At 39.8% G+C, this 17,497-nt stretch overlaps 1 protein-coding gene across 1 annotated transcript; it reads right to left on the minus strand.

Annotated features, from left to right (window-relative positions):
* Positions 1–293: 293 nt before the first annotated feature.
* galnt10 (UDP-N-acetyl-alpha-D-galactosamine:polypeptide N-acetylgalactosaminyltransferase 10 (GalNAc-T10)) lies at positions 294–6,472 on the minus strand. Its single transcript, XM_073823960.1, has 3 exons — positions 6,039–6,472; positions 1,518–1,608; positions 294–436 (listed from the first exon to the last, which is right to left on the minus strand). Exons 1-3 carry the CDS (start codon positions 6,183–6,185, stop codon positions 294–296), a joined length of 381 nt encoding a protein of 126 aa, XP_073680061.1. The 5' UTR covers positions 6,186–6,472.
* Positions 6,473–17,497: the final 11,025 nt, after the last annotated feature.

Raw genomic sequence — 17,497 nt, forward strand, 5'->3', positions numbered from 1 at the left:
ATTTAATCTAGATTTAAAAAATTAATCTATGCCCACCACTAATATATATATATATATATATATATATATATATATATATATATATATATATAGCAAAGAAAATAAAAAGTTTTTGTAGTCAGAATGCACTACTGTCACTGTAACTCAAGCAGAGCTGAACTAACGCTGTCCTGTATCTGCTCTTCATGTCCTGTACAAATAAAGCCACATTAAAGAGCATCACTGCAGTCAGACAGGAATCATGACAGATGTGTGCAGCAGTGGTTTATATTGAAGAGGAAGAAGAAAGCGGCTCACTTGGGGTGTCTGATGTCAGGCAGGGATCTGTTGAGGGCGATGCGATTGCTGACGAATATGTTGAATCCGTTCTCCCTGTAGGCCTGGTCCACACGATCCGAGTCGGTCAGCGGATACGGCCTGCCCTGCTCGCCCACACCTTCAACACACGACAGCGTTATCATCACGTTATCATCACATTATCATCACATTATCATCACATTATCATCACGTTATCATCACATTATCATCACGTTATCATCACGTTATCATCACGTTATCATCACGTTATCATCACGTTATCATCACATTATCATCACGTTATCATCACGTTATCATCACGTTATCATCACGTTATCATCACGTTATCATCACGTTATCATCACGTTATCATCACGTTATCATCACGTTATCATCACGTTATCATCACGTTATCATCACGTTATCATCACGTTATCATCACGTTATCATCACATTATCATCACATTATCATCACATTATCATCACATTATCATCACATTATCATCACATTATCATCACATTATCATCACATTATCATCACGTTATCATCACGTTATTATCATCACATTATCATCACGTTATCATCACGTTATCATCACGTTATCATCACATTATCATCACGTTATCATCACGTTATCATCACATTATCATCACATTATCATCACATTATCATCACGTTATCATCACATTATCATCACATTATCATCACATTATCATCACGTTATCATCACGTTATCATCACGTTATCATCACATTATCATCACATTATCATCACGTTATCATCACGTTATCATCACGTTATCATCACGTTATCATCACGTTATCATCACGTTATCATCACGTTATCATCACATTATCATCACATTATCATCACATTATCATCACATTATCATCACATTATCATCACATTATCATCACGTTATCATCACATTATCATCACATTATCATCACGTTATCATCACGTTATCATCACGTTATCATCACGTTATCATCACGTTATCATCACATTATCATCACATTATCATCACATTATCATCACGTTATCATCACATTATCATCACATTATCATCACATTATCATCACATTATCATCACATTATCATCACATTATCATCACATTATCATCACATTATCATCACATTATCATCACATTATCATCACGTTATCATCACATTCACCTGCGGTCCAGCTCTATCACACCGCAGGAATCACCAGACGTACCTGAACGTGCCGCTTCGCTCTTAATGAGTGCATAGTCGTGCCAGTCCTTCCTGCGAACACCTTCGTTCTGCACTTTGTGTCTGTTCATTCTCTAGAAACACATAAAACATGTGATGTTATGAGGACCACTGTGTGCTAGTCTCTGCTCAACTCTAATGCATTCATTGTGAAGCAGGACAAGAATACCTGAGGAATCGAACAAACTGACCCTTTACAAAACACCAGAACCAATGATGAATGAATGAATGAAATATGTAACTTTTTATTAATATAATTTAGACTTAGGGACAGAGTTAGAACTGTTACCTGTAGTGTCTGCAAGTCTGTATAAAAACCCTCTTTTATCCTCTATTATGCTCTTTTACAAAGTCTTTATTCAGTTTTACAGTCTTTACTTACTTATAAAAACGCATAATTTTTAGCATAATTTACATTAGCTTTCTCCCCAGACTGGCACAAATGGCTCGATTAGTTCTGGGTTTGATGAAGGCCCACCTTCCGAAAAACCAAATGTGTTGTGATTGGTTAGCAGACCTACTGCATTGTGATTGGCCAACAGCTTAGACGGCGTTTCAGTTCTGCCACGCCCCTTCACAAAGCAGCAAGTTCCCTGTACAGCTGTTAGCGCAAGCTAGATTAACTATGGATATCGGTTTTTATTGGCCCCTCTGTAGCCATGTGAAGCACTTTAGATTATGGATCGATGCACTTTATTGGACTCAGGGTCCGAAATTAACACTCGCCACTCGCCAAATGCGAGCAAATTCTCTGTCTGGCGAGTTAACTTTAAAGCCCAATCCGCCACAAGGCGAGTAAATCTTTTCACCAGTAATGTTAATCAGTATCAGTCTCACGGATCTCTGTGATGCTCCCCCGATCGGGCCAGTGCTGCCTTGTCACTAAAGTGAATACAGTCTGGGTTCACACCGAAAGCCAAGCCAATATGCGCATCGCGTCACTCGCTGTAGTTTTTCCCGTCACTAGCGCGAATAACAAGAAGGCACGATCAACCATGGCAGAGATAAATACAATCGCTGCTTTGTACCGGTAGTGTAAGTCCTAAATACACAAAGCCAAATGCCGACGTGTCTGGGTTCAAAGCACAGTAATGTAACACAGATATATCTCAATAATTCGTCTATAAACAAAGTGTAGAGAGAGTGTAAATAAGAGATTGATCTTGCGGTACAGAGAGCGTCGTTGATTATAATAGAGCTTTGTGATATCGGAAACTAAGATGAGTGACAGCTTTTAATATATATTTTTATGGGAGTTTGTAAATGAGATATTGATTTAAAACAGCAGTTAAATAAACAAGAAGTTATTATTAAGTGACTTACATTGGCTGATTTTCCGTCGTCAAAATTATTCTGGACCAAGTCACACTGCTGTGTTTGATTGTAGATGTGCAACGGCTCTGCGTGTCTCCATTCAAACACAGCGGTGTTTCTTTTATGAGTGAACATGTGTTTTTAAACGAATCTTGTGAAATGATTAAATTTCCCATTCATAAAGAGAGTAACTTGCTTTATTCTTGAATGAACCATGCATTCAAACGAATCAGTGATCAATTTCAGTTTCGTGCCGCCACCTGCTGGCATATATTTTTAGTTATTGAAATCTTAAATACTTCTTTAATTCTTTAAATTATCAATTGTATTTAAAGAAAAGTTATGCTGAATAAAAAGTGTATGTATAGTTATATTTGGCTTTTGACACATTTAAAATATGTGGCTAAGAAATAAATATTAACTTTTTTCTTTTTGGTGGGGCCAGAAAAAATTTTGGCCAGTAGAAAAATTCCTTAGCGTTGAACCCTGCTGTGGCACAAAGACTGCGTCAGAAGCAGGAGGCCGGATTTCATGGACAAAGAAAACAAGTGGTCTGACTAGATCAGATAGTTCGTTAAAAACATTTCCAAGTTATAATAAAAAAATCTAAAATGACCAAAAAGTTGTTTTTCTTATTTATGTTTTAATTGTCACTCCTCTCTGTCCGGAGCACACATAATATACAGGTTAACGTGCTTTGGATATATCTGTGTTAAATTGTTCAGAATTTTGGCAGGTAAAAAATAAGTTTGGCCGGTGGATTTTTTAATCAAAAACTTAATTTCGGTCCCTGATTGGACTTGTGTTGTACTGATGGAGAGAGATTTATCTGAATGATATTCTAATGGAGCGCGTTGTGACATCATAGCATCCGGAAAACAAACGCTGTCGTCCAAAAGGAGCCGTTCGTTTTAGTTCTTGAAAAAGGATTTTTTTTTTTAAACTAAATATCTTCCTTTGGAGAGGACTTTGAGATTTGTAACTTTGTAGATGTTTTTCATTCCCAAAAATACACACCACACACTGACTAACATTCAAAAGGTGAAAAAGCATGATTAGACCCCTTGAATTTGTTTATTTGTTATTTCTGTTCTGCTAATATGAAATGATCTCATCACGTGGCAACAATCTAGAATCGTCACTGAAGCTGTAAGAGGGTCCTGAATGTGACAGACAGCCGGCTTTATGGCAACAGAACAGGGTTTTATGCGGTGGTTCTTTGTCTCAAAGCTTCTCTCTTCTGCTACACACTCAAATGGATCTTCGTGGTCAGAAACGGAGCACATTCTTTAGGGCGTAGTGTACGCAGGTGGATCGAGACGCAGCATAGTTTTGTGCTACGTGTCTGTTTTTAAAATGCAAACAGTCACACCTCTTTTAATAACAAGCACATCCCACTGTCTAAAAAAACTTGGTAGTGAAGCCAAACTGGAAAAGCTGTTTCTGTGCTGGAGGTGTGATAACACTGTTCTTCCAGGTGATGAGAGAGAGAGTGAAGCGCAGTGAGGGTGGATGAGCGAGGGACTGATGATTCCTGCACCTGCTGAAGCTCAGCCTCTTCCACAGGAAACAGAGGCGCTATCAGACCAGCGGCTGGACCACAGCCAACCACAGCCACGAACAACGCCGCCTTTCAACAACACCACCTACAGCCTTCCCCTACGAACACCAGCTCTTCCCGTCATAACTGTTCAACACTCAGAGGAACATATATTACACGTATGACGCCAGTCAGGGAATATAGAGCAGGGAAAGCCTTTCACAGCAGCGTCCGTGTTCTGACTGTAAGAGATCAGACGACTGACGACAGAAGTGCAGCGACGGCAAAGAGATATTCATATCAACAGTCCATCATGTGTGCCAATAAAACAAACCGCTCAGACAAAAACCTCCAGCACTCGTTCTGCTTTTACTTGTTGGGTTCCTCTTTTATTAAAGCAATTAGTATTTTAATAACAAGAATGGATTTATTTTATATAGTGCCTTTCTGCAAACTCAAGGTCACTTTACAAGCACACAACAAAAACAACACTTGTAATATTTTTAAAGTTAAATACGGTAGTTAAATCAATAAAAATCATGTTCTTGTAACCAGTGACTGTTTTTACTCTGAGTGCTCTATTTACACTGAGAAGGAGAAACTCCCGGATGAATATCTTACATCCGCTCGACACACACCTGTCCATCCAGCTACTGATGAAGAGGAGACAGAGATGAAGGATCAGGATCAGAAGATGTGAGATGTTTCATGACCACAGAGAGACACAGCCTCAGTTTAACCGAAGGCACTAATTTCCACTTATTAACACTTTTTGACAACACTTTTGTTCGTCATTTCAGGAGTTAAAATGAGTTGACGCTGTACTAAATTCACTCAATCAGATATTCATTAAGAAATAAAGAAAATTAGACTAAGTCAGATTTACTGTAAAATTAATTTCAAATTCCTAAAAGAAGAATAATGGCTTTGCTTTTTTCATTGATTTTTAAGGACAAAAAAACTGAACTGATCCATTACAACACAATCAAGAAAACATAGGATCATCTAGTAGTGTTAGGGATTTTTCAAAATAAAATAAATGGCTTTTATTTGTTCTTTTGCTCAATTTAAAAGAAGTGATTCAAATAATGAGAAAAAAAACAACATTGCTCTTCCGCAGAGAATAAAGTTAAACAAGCACTGAGAGAGTAACATTATACTTTTCTATTTCAATATTTAATGCTAATGTGTATATTGATCATTCTATTTGACCCAAGAAGCAGGAAGGAGAAAACTGAACCAGTTTAATGTTTGTTTTACGTGAATGTAGAGAACACTGTATGAACTAGATCTGTGTGTTTTTAATTTGCATGACAGAATCACACAACTGTAACTCCAATAACGTCAATAAAGTCCGTTTGTTGCCAGTCTGTGAACTTTGTTCAAAACAACCATAAAATCACTGATCAACCAATATCTTACTAACACGTTGATAAGCCCGTCTACAACGCGAGCGACGCGACAGAACGACACCGCTAACACGCGCGTTCCCGCAGAGCGTTCTATTAACGTCGCGTTCCTCATCTGTCGTTCAATGTAAGGAAGTCAAAGACACTTTTAGCCACGCGACACTGCCATAGAAGTACAAGTTAAGAGTTTCTGCTAGAAGCAGAGTGTGTGAACGCCTGATGAACGCTGTGGTAACGTTACCTGTACGTGCGCGTGTCCGGCTCCGTCCGCGGAGCTGTCAAACATTCGCTCCAGAGACGCGGACCACAAGCCGACGTTCGGCAGCAACAGAAAGACCAGCAGCAGCAGCAGCGCGATCTGCAGCAATCTCTTCTGCTTTCGCCGCATCTCTGAGTCTCTGTGCGGGGTTTCTGCTGTCGTCTTACATAGATCAACACTAACTCGACCAAGAGTCTGGAACTTCACTCACTCCCTCTACGGTCTGCTGTCAGAACTTCCGCTATCATGGACTGAACCACTGCTGGGGGGAGAAAGTTCAGGACGAGTTGAAGTTCATGTGGTTTGAAAAATACAACAAACTCGATGATTTCTTGAGAATTAGGGTTAACATGTACTCAAATGGATTTCATTTAAAATCTGTAATTAACAAAATACCGTCCTATATTTCACCAAGATGAGTCTGAGCCGCTGAACGCCACTGCTGCGTCAGAATGGAACGGAGCGTCACTCCAACATTGAGTAACGTGGACTGAACACTAGTTGAACATGCTGTTTATGAATGAAGCAGTGCTCCTTATGCTGTTTAACTTCATTAGCAGACATCCCACCTATTCTATTCTAATCTATTCTTCAAAAATCATTTTACATATTAAATATTTATATAGAATATATTATAAATGTTATTGTGTATTATTATACCTTTATTACATATTGTAATATACATTATTATATTGTATTAGAGCAATCAGAGAAAAAAAGGAACACAGCATTTTAAGTTCTCTAAAACAAAGGAAAAGAGCATGAATTTTTTTCACTGAACAAATTTTTTTTTACCCACTTAATATATGCTCTTCTCCAACATATGAGTCTAAAAAAGTAAGATTTGTGCCAACTAATTTTTTATTAGATTTTTCTCATGTCCACTACAAAGGACGCCATGTCTGAAGAAAAACAAAAATCCTCATTTTTTAACCATACATATAAATAGATTTTGTGCACTATAGTTGAACTAGTGTTTAAGATTTTGAAAAGAACACATACTATAAGACAGCAATAAACAATGCAGTAAGAATGTGGAAAAAGGTAAGATAATATGAAATCTAAAAAATGTTGGTTGATCCCTTTTTTTGGTTGAAGTGGGTGAATTGGAGTATATGTATACATGTTTAAAACTTTGAATTTTATCATTTCATAGTCTTAATTTTATAATAGATGCAAGTTGATGAGGCTACCATTAACATAACTCTGCATATAAAAGGTAAAGTGTGGGCTTCCTCCTCTTCCTGTCTAGTTGGTTATCATGTCTCTCTTTTGTGATGCCTGTAGCTCAATCAGATTAAGTTAGGAGTCATATTCTTTGTTGTGATTGGTTGATCAGGGACCGGTCAGTGCACATATTATATAAACAACATAATTTTTTTTTTGGTTTAAACAAAAAATCATGTGATGTCCATTCCAATGGATGCAGGGTCTGAAGGGGTTAAGAAGGCAAGTTTGCACTTCTGTTGGAAGGAAAACTGAAATAAATGTGATTTAAATGAAGAGTTCAAATGATTGGATTTGTATAGTTCTATATGGTGTGAGGTTGTTCTTCTTAAATGATGGAAAACTGCAGATGTGCTTTATATTTGTGCACATTTGACCATTATAACCATAAACCACTGGTCAGAAAATGAGCAGAAATGGCACAAATACTGTAGATTAAGTAATTTTGTATGGGACAGTCTTTCCCTTTGTTTTCATTCAATCTTTAAGCCATTTGGGTGAACTTGCAGACAGATTTTTGTGTGAGGAAGAATCAGTGTTGTTTTACTCATGTTCATGAGTACATGAAAGATGTCTCCCAGTTAGATGGAGTTTAACGTGAATTTAATATTCTCTTTCAGTCTAATGCATTAATTGACATTTGACAGTGATCAGCTCAGCAGCAGCAGCCACAACTCTTCACATGATCTTCCTCCATGCTTTACCGTTCTAGAGATGTATTTATTATATCTACATTACATTTAGTTATTTAGCAGACGCTTTTATCCAAAGCAAATTACAAAGAGGACAATGGAAGCAATCAAAATCAACAAAAGAGCAATAAAATGCAAGCGCTATGACAAGTCTCAGTTTTTGTTAATTATATATTAAATTAAAAGAAATACAGATAGAATAGAAAAAGAATGGAGTAAGCTAGAGTTAGAGGCATTTTTTTGTTAATTATATAATAAACAAAAATAAAACAAATAAATAGAATGTAAAAAGAATAGAGAAGCTAGTGTTAGTTTTGTTTTTAAGACAACAAGCAGTTACACAATGAATCGATTGCAAGTCTTGAAGGGTCAAGAATAGAATTAGAATAGAGAGTGGTCCAATAAAGAGACGTTTTTAGCTGTTTCTTGATATTTCTCACAGACATGGCTCTGCTGCATCACTAACTCATGTTTCATCGTGATTCATCACACCACACAAACTCATATATATACACACATATTCTGCCAAAAATGTCATCCTCAGTTGTCTTTGATTTGTGAGACAGCAAAGGATTTTTGGGCAGTGCATTTGCTTGATTTGCTCACTGATTTCCTTATCAGTAATTTGTGGTTAAGACCATTAAAAGCATAGTGTTCTTTTTTTCTTTGTGTGTGTAAAATATCAGAAACTAATCATTATGAGAATTATTTTTGGCGGAAAGGGAAGTGGCTTTGGGAACAGTAAAATTCAGATTTAGTGCAGGCCAACATCCAACTTGCCCAAATACACAGAGACAGACAACAGGGTAAAAACATGGTAAACACTGGCAGTGGTTTTAATAAGATTGAGCACTTCTCAACAGACTAAACGTCATGTTCTGGTTGAGAATCACTGGAATCTAAATGTAAATTCTGTCATCATGGCATTCTAAACCTGTACAATGGTTACATCACACACAGCTAAACAAATAAAATATTTCATCTCTTTTAGTAAATGTTTTTGTTTAATTATTTTTACAATTTTATGGTTGGTTTAATTAGCTTTTCAACAACTCACAGACCCTGTCCCGTTGTATTCATATTAATTACATTAAACAATCGTGTAAATTAATATAACTCTAATTGAAAGAAAAAAGAAGTTTTAAAACGATGAAGGAAAGAGAGATTAATTAAGTATTTGCATCATGGTTTATTTAAAGAGCCTTAATTGGCACTTGATGAAAAAACATCCATCTACATGACATACAAATAGTTTCTATCATCACAATATGTTCTTGAAGTAGCTCATAAAGACTATAAGATTAAGAATACTTTTATTCAGTATATAGCTCATGTAGTTAATTGTAAAGTACATTGCTCCGTAGTATGACCGAGGTGATAAAGGAGGCAGACGAGGGGCAGGTGAAGGGTAGGAAACTGGCAGAAGGAAGGAAACAGGGAGGAGCAGATGAATATGGGACCCAGAGAGGAGCCAATGGTGGCTGGATTCGAGATAGAGTGGAGGAGTAGCCAACCAGGGATCCACAGCTGAGCTCACGGTGGAGTTGATGGTGGGAGAAGCCGTGCTGAAGGGGTGATCACAGGGACAACGGCAATGACGGACAAGAGATGGAGCCGCTGGAAGAGGGGTCCAGGGCACAGACAGAGAGCTGAAGTGGCAGAATGACTTCAATGGTAAAGGAGATCACCGCAAAGTCGCCACAAAAAGTGATGCAGGTGGAGCCAGAGAGTCTGAGGACTAATGTTAGGAAAAGGAGACTGAGGACAGAGATGGAGTCTGAGGGAATGAGGAATGTGGAAGAACTTAGTGAAGACAGAGTGACAATAGACCAGAGCGGAGCCGGTGGGACGAGGGAACCCGAAGGAGCATGAGGATAGTTCCAGGAGGAGCTGAGAGAGGCAGGAGCCAAGGCAGAGCTGGAGAGTCGATTGATTGAAGTAGAGTGAACAGCCCAGAAGATGAAGACAGGGCTGGAGACTAGAGGACCTGAGGCAGATCAGCACACCTAATGGGGGAACTGGAGATGTCGAGGGACTGGAGGGAGCCAGCAGAGGAAGGGCTGAAGAACTGGCTGGATTGTGAAGAGGTGGGAGAGGGAGGATGGAGGTGCTTTACCGACTCAGGATTCTCTAAACTGGGCTGGACCGCTGAGAACAAAGACACAGCCGATTGTGATGAAGATACAGGTAATTCTCAACTTGGCGAACTTTGTGATGATGAAGACAGGAATCTTAGTAGTAAGTGGGATCAATGGCAACAGGAGGAAAAAGGAGACTTCCTCCTCTAAACATGGCAAAAAACCCATTCCAGCTCACCCTCAGCGGTGGGATAGTGGGTGGGGTCCTTTTTCATACCCCTTATACTCCACCAAGTATCCCACAGTAAAACACAGTGATAGCGGCTCACCGTCCTCTCAGGTTCTGACTCTCTCTCATCACATCAGGCCTGAGCTCCTTGTCTGCGATGGGCTCTGGGTGTATGTCCGTGTGTGCTAGTGTTGTTGTCCTCCTCTTCAGCTTATCCCTCCTCAAAAGGAGGACCCATCCACCCAGAGGACAAAGTTGATGTACTCAGCTAAACTCCAACAGGAATTCCCTCTGGGCATCAGGAAGCAGATGTCTTCAACAAGTCAGAGGACAAATAAAGAGTCAAAATAACACAAGTCTTAACACAAGTCTTTCTTAAAGCAAATACAAGTAGATCCACAAACGGGCAAAACAGTGTGGCTTACACAAACAACACCAGACAAAGAAAGAGAGCACAAGGAGGAACTTAAATACACAGAAGTGAAGAACTAATAAGGAACTGCTGTAATGATTAAGTCGGTGTTCATGGTAACAGATTAGTAGAAGAAACTAAAACAAAGGGGGGAAAAAAGGGGACTGACTATGAACAAACTAAAAGTCCATGAACTGAAACCAAAAGAGACTGAACTAAACATAACTGTGACTAGGAAAAGAAAGGAATTATTTATCATTTGTCAGATTTCCTGTAATCAATCAGGCAAACATCTTAGATGATCATATTATACAAACTATATGAAAGTAACAGTTTATGCTTATCATTAAAACTTCATTACCATTTTTACCAATCCATTAAGTGATCTGAGGAGAGTGCATTGTGGTTAAAAAGCTTAGTGTTCAGCTATTTTGGTCTTGGCCCGTTTTCTTTCTTTTTGTGTGTGTGTGTGTGTGTGTGTGTGTGTGTGTGTGTGTGTGTGTGTGTGTGTGTGTGTGTGTTTCTAAAATAACACACACACACACAAATTATAATTGTGAAACGACCATATTATTTATTTATTTTTTGAGAAAATTTAGATTTAGTGCAGGCCAACATCCAAAGATATGCCAAAATGCACAGAAACAGACAACAGGTTAAAAACACAGTAAACAATGGCAGTGGTTTTACAAGACGGAGGAATTTGATAGAATGGTTGGCTTACGAAACAAATTGTTGAGTTTCTTCTTAACAGATAAACTAAACTAAGCTTTTACTATGAGTAAAAAGTAACATCCACGTTTTTTACATCTATTTCCAGTGCACTGTCTCAAGGACATGCCCACAACAGAGAAGGTTCATGACATGAATGTTCATGTTAGCGCCACCCAGTGGAAGCAGTGCTGTTTGTCTTGAAGTGGAGCTGCAGATGGATCAGTGTGACATCAAATTACTGTAATCGCTCTCACTCGTGGTAGTTTGATATTATAATAACAATCGCTCTGCAGCTGTGCTTCAAGACAAACACACCTCATATCTCACAAACTCAAAACATTGTAGCCAGTCCTTGGAGTCAAAAAAGAAAAGCGCTTCTCTTGTGCACCTACTGGCACATTTGATATTTCTACAATGACAGAAAAAAACTAACTTTTTATTATGATATTGTTGGTACAACATAAAGTTATTTACTAAAGGAACACCTGATCTGATACCTGTGTACATGAGAGTGTGAGTGTGTGTGTGTGTGTGTGTGTGTGTGTGTGTGTGTGTGTGTGTGTGTGTGTGTGTGTGTGTGTGTGTGCGTGTGTGTGTGTGTGTGTGTGTGTGTGTGTTGGAGTGTGTGTGTGTGTGTGTGTGTGTGTGTGTGTGCGTGCGTGCGTGCGTGCGTGCGTGCGTGCGTGCGTGCGTGCGTGCGTGCGTGTGTGTGTGTGTGAACTCCTTAGTGTCTTGTAGGAGGCATGAGAAAGTGTTTTGTATGTGGGTCACTTGACTAGGCTCAAATTTTCTATTTTGACAGTTTGGTGTAGAAATCAATTTAACAAAGCAATCTTGAGTCTGATGCTGGCGCGCCTCCATTTTCAGTGACAGTGACTTCTTGATGCTTGTGTTTTTTAAGGAAATTTGAGGAGTGCTCACCCCAACACTGCTATATATACACTGCTAGATATATTCATTATACTGCAGATTAACTGTTTTATCATTAGGATTCAGGTTTTCCAATGGAAAAAAATGCCCAGCATGAATGAGATACAAAATCAGCAGATATCTGTTATAATAGTCAAATCAGTTCTTTACATACTCATCTCAGTCTGATGACAGCCCCAGCAACTCTCCCAGCCGCTAGTTTACAGCAAACACTTGAAATCAAAGCTTCACTTATTGATGTAGAACAGCAAACACGTTAAAGACCAGTCACTTAATTCCTTTGTTTTGGGAAAATATGTGTAAATATATGAAATATAAAAAAATCTTCTATTTACATAAATGAAATTATTTAAATACAAGTCATTTAAAAAAATAATGAGATTCTAAATTTTGTTACACAACAGATATACAACACACGTACAAGAACAGATAAACATGCAGTTACAGTATTCGACCAATCAGTGTCTATCTGATGTAGTGTGAGAGCCAGCGGAGAGCCTCACCGTATCCCCGTCTCTCCATCACGCTACACATGAACACCTCCAGCGCTCTGGTCTTCAGCTCACCGCCGTCCTGAACACACACAAATCACTCATGTCACACTCAACTCAGCACAGCGGACAAAACACTCATTATCTTCAGCCTTTTTCAGTTATAGAGTACCAGAAACTAAGAACATGTTTATCCAACTCAGTAGGTCAAACTAAATATTGCATGTCCCCAAAGACAAACAACTAATTCAGATAATGCCTTCAAACTGAGTAACAAATTCTATTGATTAATAGTAAGAAACATTCCTCCTGTTTACTGCATAATGCGAGTCAGAGGATCGTTGAGAATAATAAGTGTGAGAAGTGAAGGAGTGTAACTCTATGAATGAAATGAGTCTTTCAGAAATCAGAGTTTGACCAGAATTTAAAATCATCTCATACTGAATCACACACGATCTCTGTTATTTGATGTGTCTATTTAGATGTTATAACCTTGCACTATATTAAACACTAGATATCAATAATTAAATGATAACAGTAAACATCTCGATACTGACTTCATTTGACTGTCAGTAGACGGGTTTCCAATCCAAAGCTGCGAATTTAACTTATACGCAAAATGGTAATATTGCATAAACGTTTACAAAAAATCGTTTCCATTCAACAACTCAGAATGAAAGCAAAATATGGTCACTGCTTTCGCAGTTGGATGCCAGCTGTTTGGGAACGCAGTTGTGTAAGCCACTTTTGGGATGCAATTATACTGTGACAACAGACTTTGCTCGGGCATTTCAGAATAACATTTAGATGCAAGTTATCCCGTCTTACAGCACAAAGCCACTATGGTGCGTGTAAAGGAATTTATTCACAAAATGCATTTCCATTTCCCATTTTTCTCATTAACCCTTTTCACACACTTCAAAAACCACCTCAGGCGAGCGTGAAAAATTCTTGTTTTTAATCGATACTGATATGAATTTTTAAATCTCACAATCAGCCTTTTGTCTCTGCTGTTTCCTGTTGATGTGTGAACTTCAGTAAACATTGTTTGTAGCACGGCTCCTGTCCTGTCTGATAATCACAGTAAGTGAACTTGTGTTTTGTTACATCTGATAAAAGTCTCAGTTTTCAAACTGTTGTTTTATGATGAAGGAAAAGAAGTCAGCACCTCGAAACCCACACAACAGTCACAGACAAAGAGGACGTTTACATAGAAAAACAATACAAAAGCAGTGCAGTGAAACACAAAAACTAAAGCGTCTTACCTTGCCCGTCGTCTGTCCGTCCAGTCCGAAGATCCTACACAGTCTCTCCTCGCTAATGGATTCAGGTTTGTCGATCTTGTTGCCGAGGATCAAGATGGGCACGTTTCCGACGGTTTCATCTGTCATTAGTGCCTGTTATTTATATCCAACACAACAAACACAAGTACAGTATGGCACAACATAGGAGATCCTTGATGAATTGTAGAGTAAAAATCTAGCAGTCTTATGTTCACTGGCACATCACCAGTGTGTAACCAAGTGTGAAATGGCTGGAGACGGAATGTTTCTCACTTCAAGCTCTGTTTTGGATTCTGCCAGTCTGCTGTGATCGGCGCAATCCACCAGGAAGACCATGCCGTTAACGGCTGGGAGATGATTCCTCCACTCTTGTAGAGCTGTTCAGAACAACACCACACAGCTTTAATCACAGGAGCGATCTGATGGAGACAGTAGCTGCGTTTCCATAACCCTTAAATTGCGCAAAATGAAATTGCGAATTGAAAATCTGCCTAATGGAAACGCGTCAATTGCGCAAAAACTTCTATATATCGCAAAAACCTTTTTACGCTCGCATGAGGTGGTTTTTCAGTTCGAAAAAGGAATATTTCACAAAACAGCAATGGAAACGTTTTTTTTTTTTCACATTGACAGGTCACATTAGAATAAATATAGCCAAAATCCCACAAAGAAATTTTTTAGGAAAACTAGGGCTGGTCCGAATACCATTTTTTTAGCTTCGAAGCTTCGGTAGTAATCAACATTGAATATTCGAAGCTTCGGTGGGAGGGGCTGAACATATTATTCTCTCTAATAAAGGCAGGAATCTCTGTATGTCTTTCTATTTGCATTTTTATTATGTCGAGAACAGTTCATCCAAACGATTTTTGCTGTGGACCTGAGGGAGTGCAGTGTTGCATTTTGGTGCAATATGGACACAACACGTTCAGAATTAATCAATTGTAATAGAACATTGCTAGTTGGATGCGGCACGCCTCACGCAGACAGAGCTTATGCTTCATGAACGGACACCGCGCTAGTGATACAAAACACACAGTCTGTTAAGAGCAATACTTTTAATAAGGTAGCCTAACATTTTTTAACTAACAAATCACTCCTAAATCAGAAATTAGCAGCACATTAATTACTGACACCATAAAGGGTAGGCTATTTAAATAAAAGAAGAAAGAAAAAAAATTGTGCGTGGTTTATATATATATAAATTATTCATATCTAAATTATTTATAAATAAATATATATACATTATATATAACGTTTGTTTATATAAGCCTATATATAAAATACATAGCCTAAGTATATTATTTTGAAACCCAAAATAAATGAGGCCCAAACATTATTAACAAACGTGTGTTTATTTGAGCATTTCCGTCAGTGAACAAGCAGCCTACAAAACGCTCAAATAAATCAAATAAATAATACATTTAAATATGAAACTAGCCTCAGTAAGAATGTTAACTAGGCTATTAAACAAACATTCGTTGCAAACATTACTAAAACCTCTCCCGGACCTTCTCCGACAGCTCATCAGAATTACTGACCCGAGTCCGACTGTGTCACGTTACAGCCAAGGAGGTCTGGGTCCAGATGCAGGTAAGTATTTTATTAACAGAAAATAAACAAAACAAAAGGCCAACACGGCACAAATGTAACAAACTGAAACACTAAATAAACTAAACAGGGAACATGATCTTGAGCCAGGAATTCAGGAACGCAGAGTGAACAGACAAAACAGGAGACATAAGACAATGCAGACCTGAAAACGGAATGAAGTGTGAGTGTTCTTATACAGAGTCCAGATTGTGAACAGCTGTGTGTGAATCAGTGGTAATGACAAAACAGACGTGATGAATCAGAGTGCAGTGCAAACAGCGACCTCAGGTGGCTGAGGGAAAACCCACAGCCCCGATCATGACAGTACCCCCTCTCTAGGGAACGGCTACCAGACGTTCCCAAAACAAAATTTCTGGAGGGAGGAGGAACGGTGGAAGGTGCATAAGGGGGAGGGATGGCGGGCCAGGCCCGTGCAGCGGAGGGACGTGAGCGGACACCGCCGCCAGAGGAACGTGAGCTGGCCTCGCCGCCAGTGGAACGTGAGCTGGCCTCGCCGCCAGAGGAACTTCAGCGGTCACCGCCGCGTCCGGAGCAGAGAGAGCGGTCACCGCCGCGTCCGGAGCAGAGAGAGCGGTCACCGCCGCGTCCGGAGCAGAGAGAGCGGTCACCGCCGCGTCCGGAGCAGAGAGAGCGGTCACCGCCGCGTCCGGAGCAGAGAGAGCGGTCACCGCCGCGTCGGGAGCAGAGAGAGCGGTCACCGCCGCGTCCGGAACAGAGAGAGCGGTCAACGCCGCGTCCGGAGCAGAGAGAGCGGTCACCGCCGCGTCCGGAGCAGAGAGAGCGGTCACCGCCGCGTCCGGCACAGAGAGAGCGGTCACCGCCGCGTCCGGCACAGAGAGAGCGGTCACCGCCGCGTCAGGAACAGAGAGAGCGGTCACCGCCGCGTCAGGAGCAGAGAGAGCGGTCACCGTCGCGTCAGGAGCAGATTGAGCGGACGCCCTCTCCCGAAAAAACGCCTCCGCCCTGGCCCTATAGTAGGGGCGCTTCCGCTCCGCCTCAGCGTTAATGGCCTCCATCGCCGCCAAACAGGCGTAGATGGTCTCAAAGCGGGTGGCCGACGCTGCCTCCGCCTCCTCAGAAAAAAAATTACTCCCCGCTGGACCCATCAGTGAGGTCTGCATTCTGTCACGTTACAGCCAAGGAGGTCTGGGTCCAGATGCAGGTAAGTATTTTATTAACAGAAAATAAACAAAACAAAAGGCCAACACGGCACAAATGTAACAAACTGAAACACTAAATAAACTAAACAGGGAACATGATCTTGAGCCAGGAATTCAGGAACGCAGAGTGAACAGACAAAACAGGAGACATAAGACAATGCAGACCTGAAAACGGAATGAAGTGTGAGTGTTCTTATACAGAGTCCAGATTGTGAACAGCTGTGTGTGAATCAGTGGTAATGACAAAACAGACGTGATGAATCAGAGTGCAGTGCAAACAGCGACCTCAGGTGGCTGAGGGAAAACCCACAGCCCCGATCATGACAGACTGAAACCGGTCTTTTTCTCTTTCTCTTCCCCATTGCACAGCTGCTGTTTTTAATAGCAAAGTGATTACATTTATTGTCATTTATTTAGGTTATAAAGTTAATTTAGAAATATATTTAGAACTCTTTTTATTTGTTAAATTTAAGTTTTTGTTTTTTAAAGTAACGACCAAGTCATCACGATTTCAATTAAAATCCGTAGATATAAGCACGCTTTGCAGAACATGGAAGCGCCAGCCATCGCTATGTGAAACTTCATTTTTGCTCATAAAGGTAAGACTAATATAT

Source organism: Garra rufa, chromosome 19 (assembly GCF_049309525.1).
Source record: "Garra rufa chromosome 19, GarRuf1.0, whole genome shotgun sequence".
Taxonomy (NCBI): Eukaryota; Metazoa; Chordata; class Actinopteri; order Cypriniformes; family Cyprinidae; genus Garra; species Garra rufa.

Coding starts and splice junctions, on each gene's coding strand:
- galnt10 (XM_073823960.1), bottom strand. CDS start 6,185: ATGCGGCGAAAGCAGAAGAGATTGCTGCAGATCGCGCTGCTGCTGCTG. Junction 1,609..6,038: donor CCGGACACGCGCACGTACAG/GTAACGTTACCA, acceptor ATGTGTTTCTAG/AGAATGAACAGACACAAAGT. Junction 437..1,517: donor GAGCGAAGCGGCACGTTCAG/GTACGTCTGGTG, acceptor CGTGTGTTGAAG/GTGTGGGCGAGCAGGGCAGG.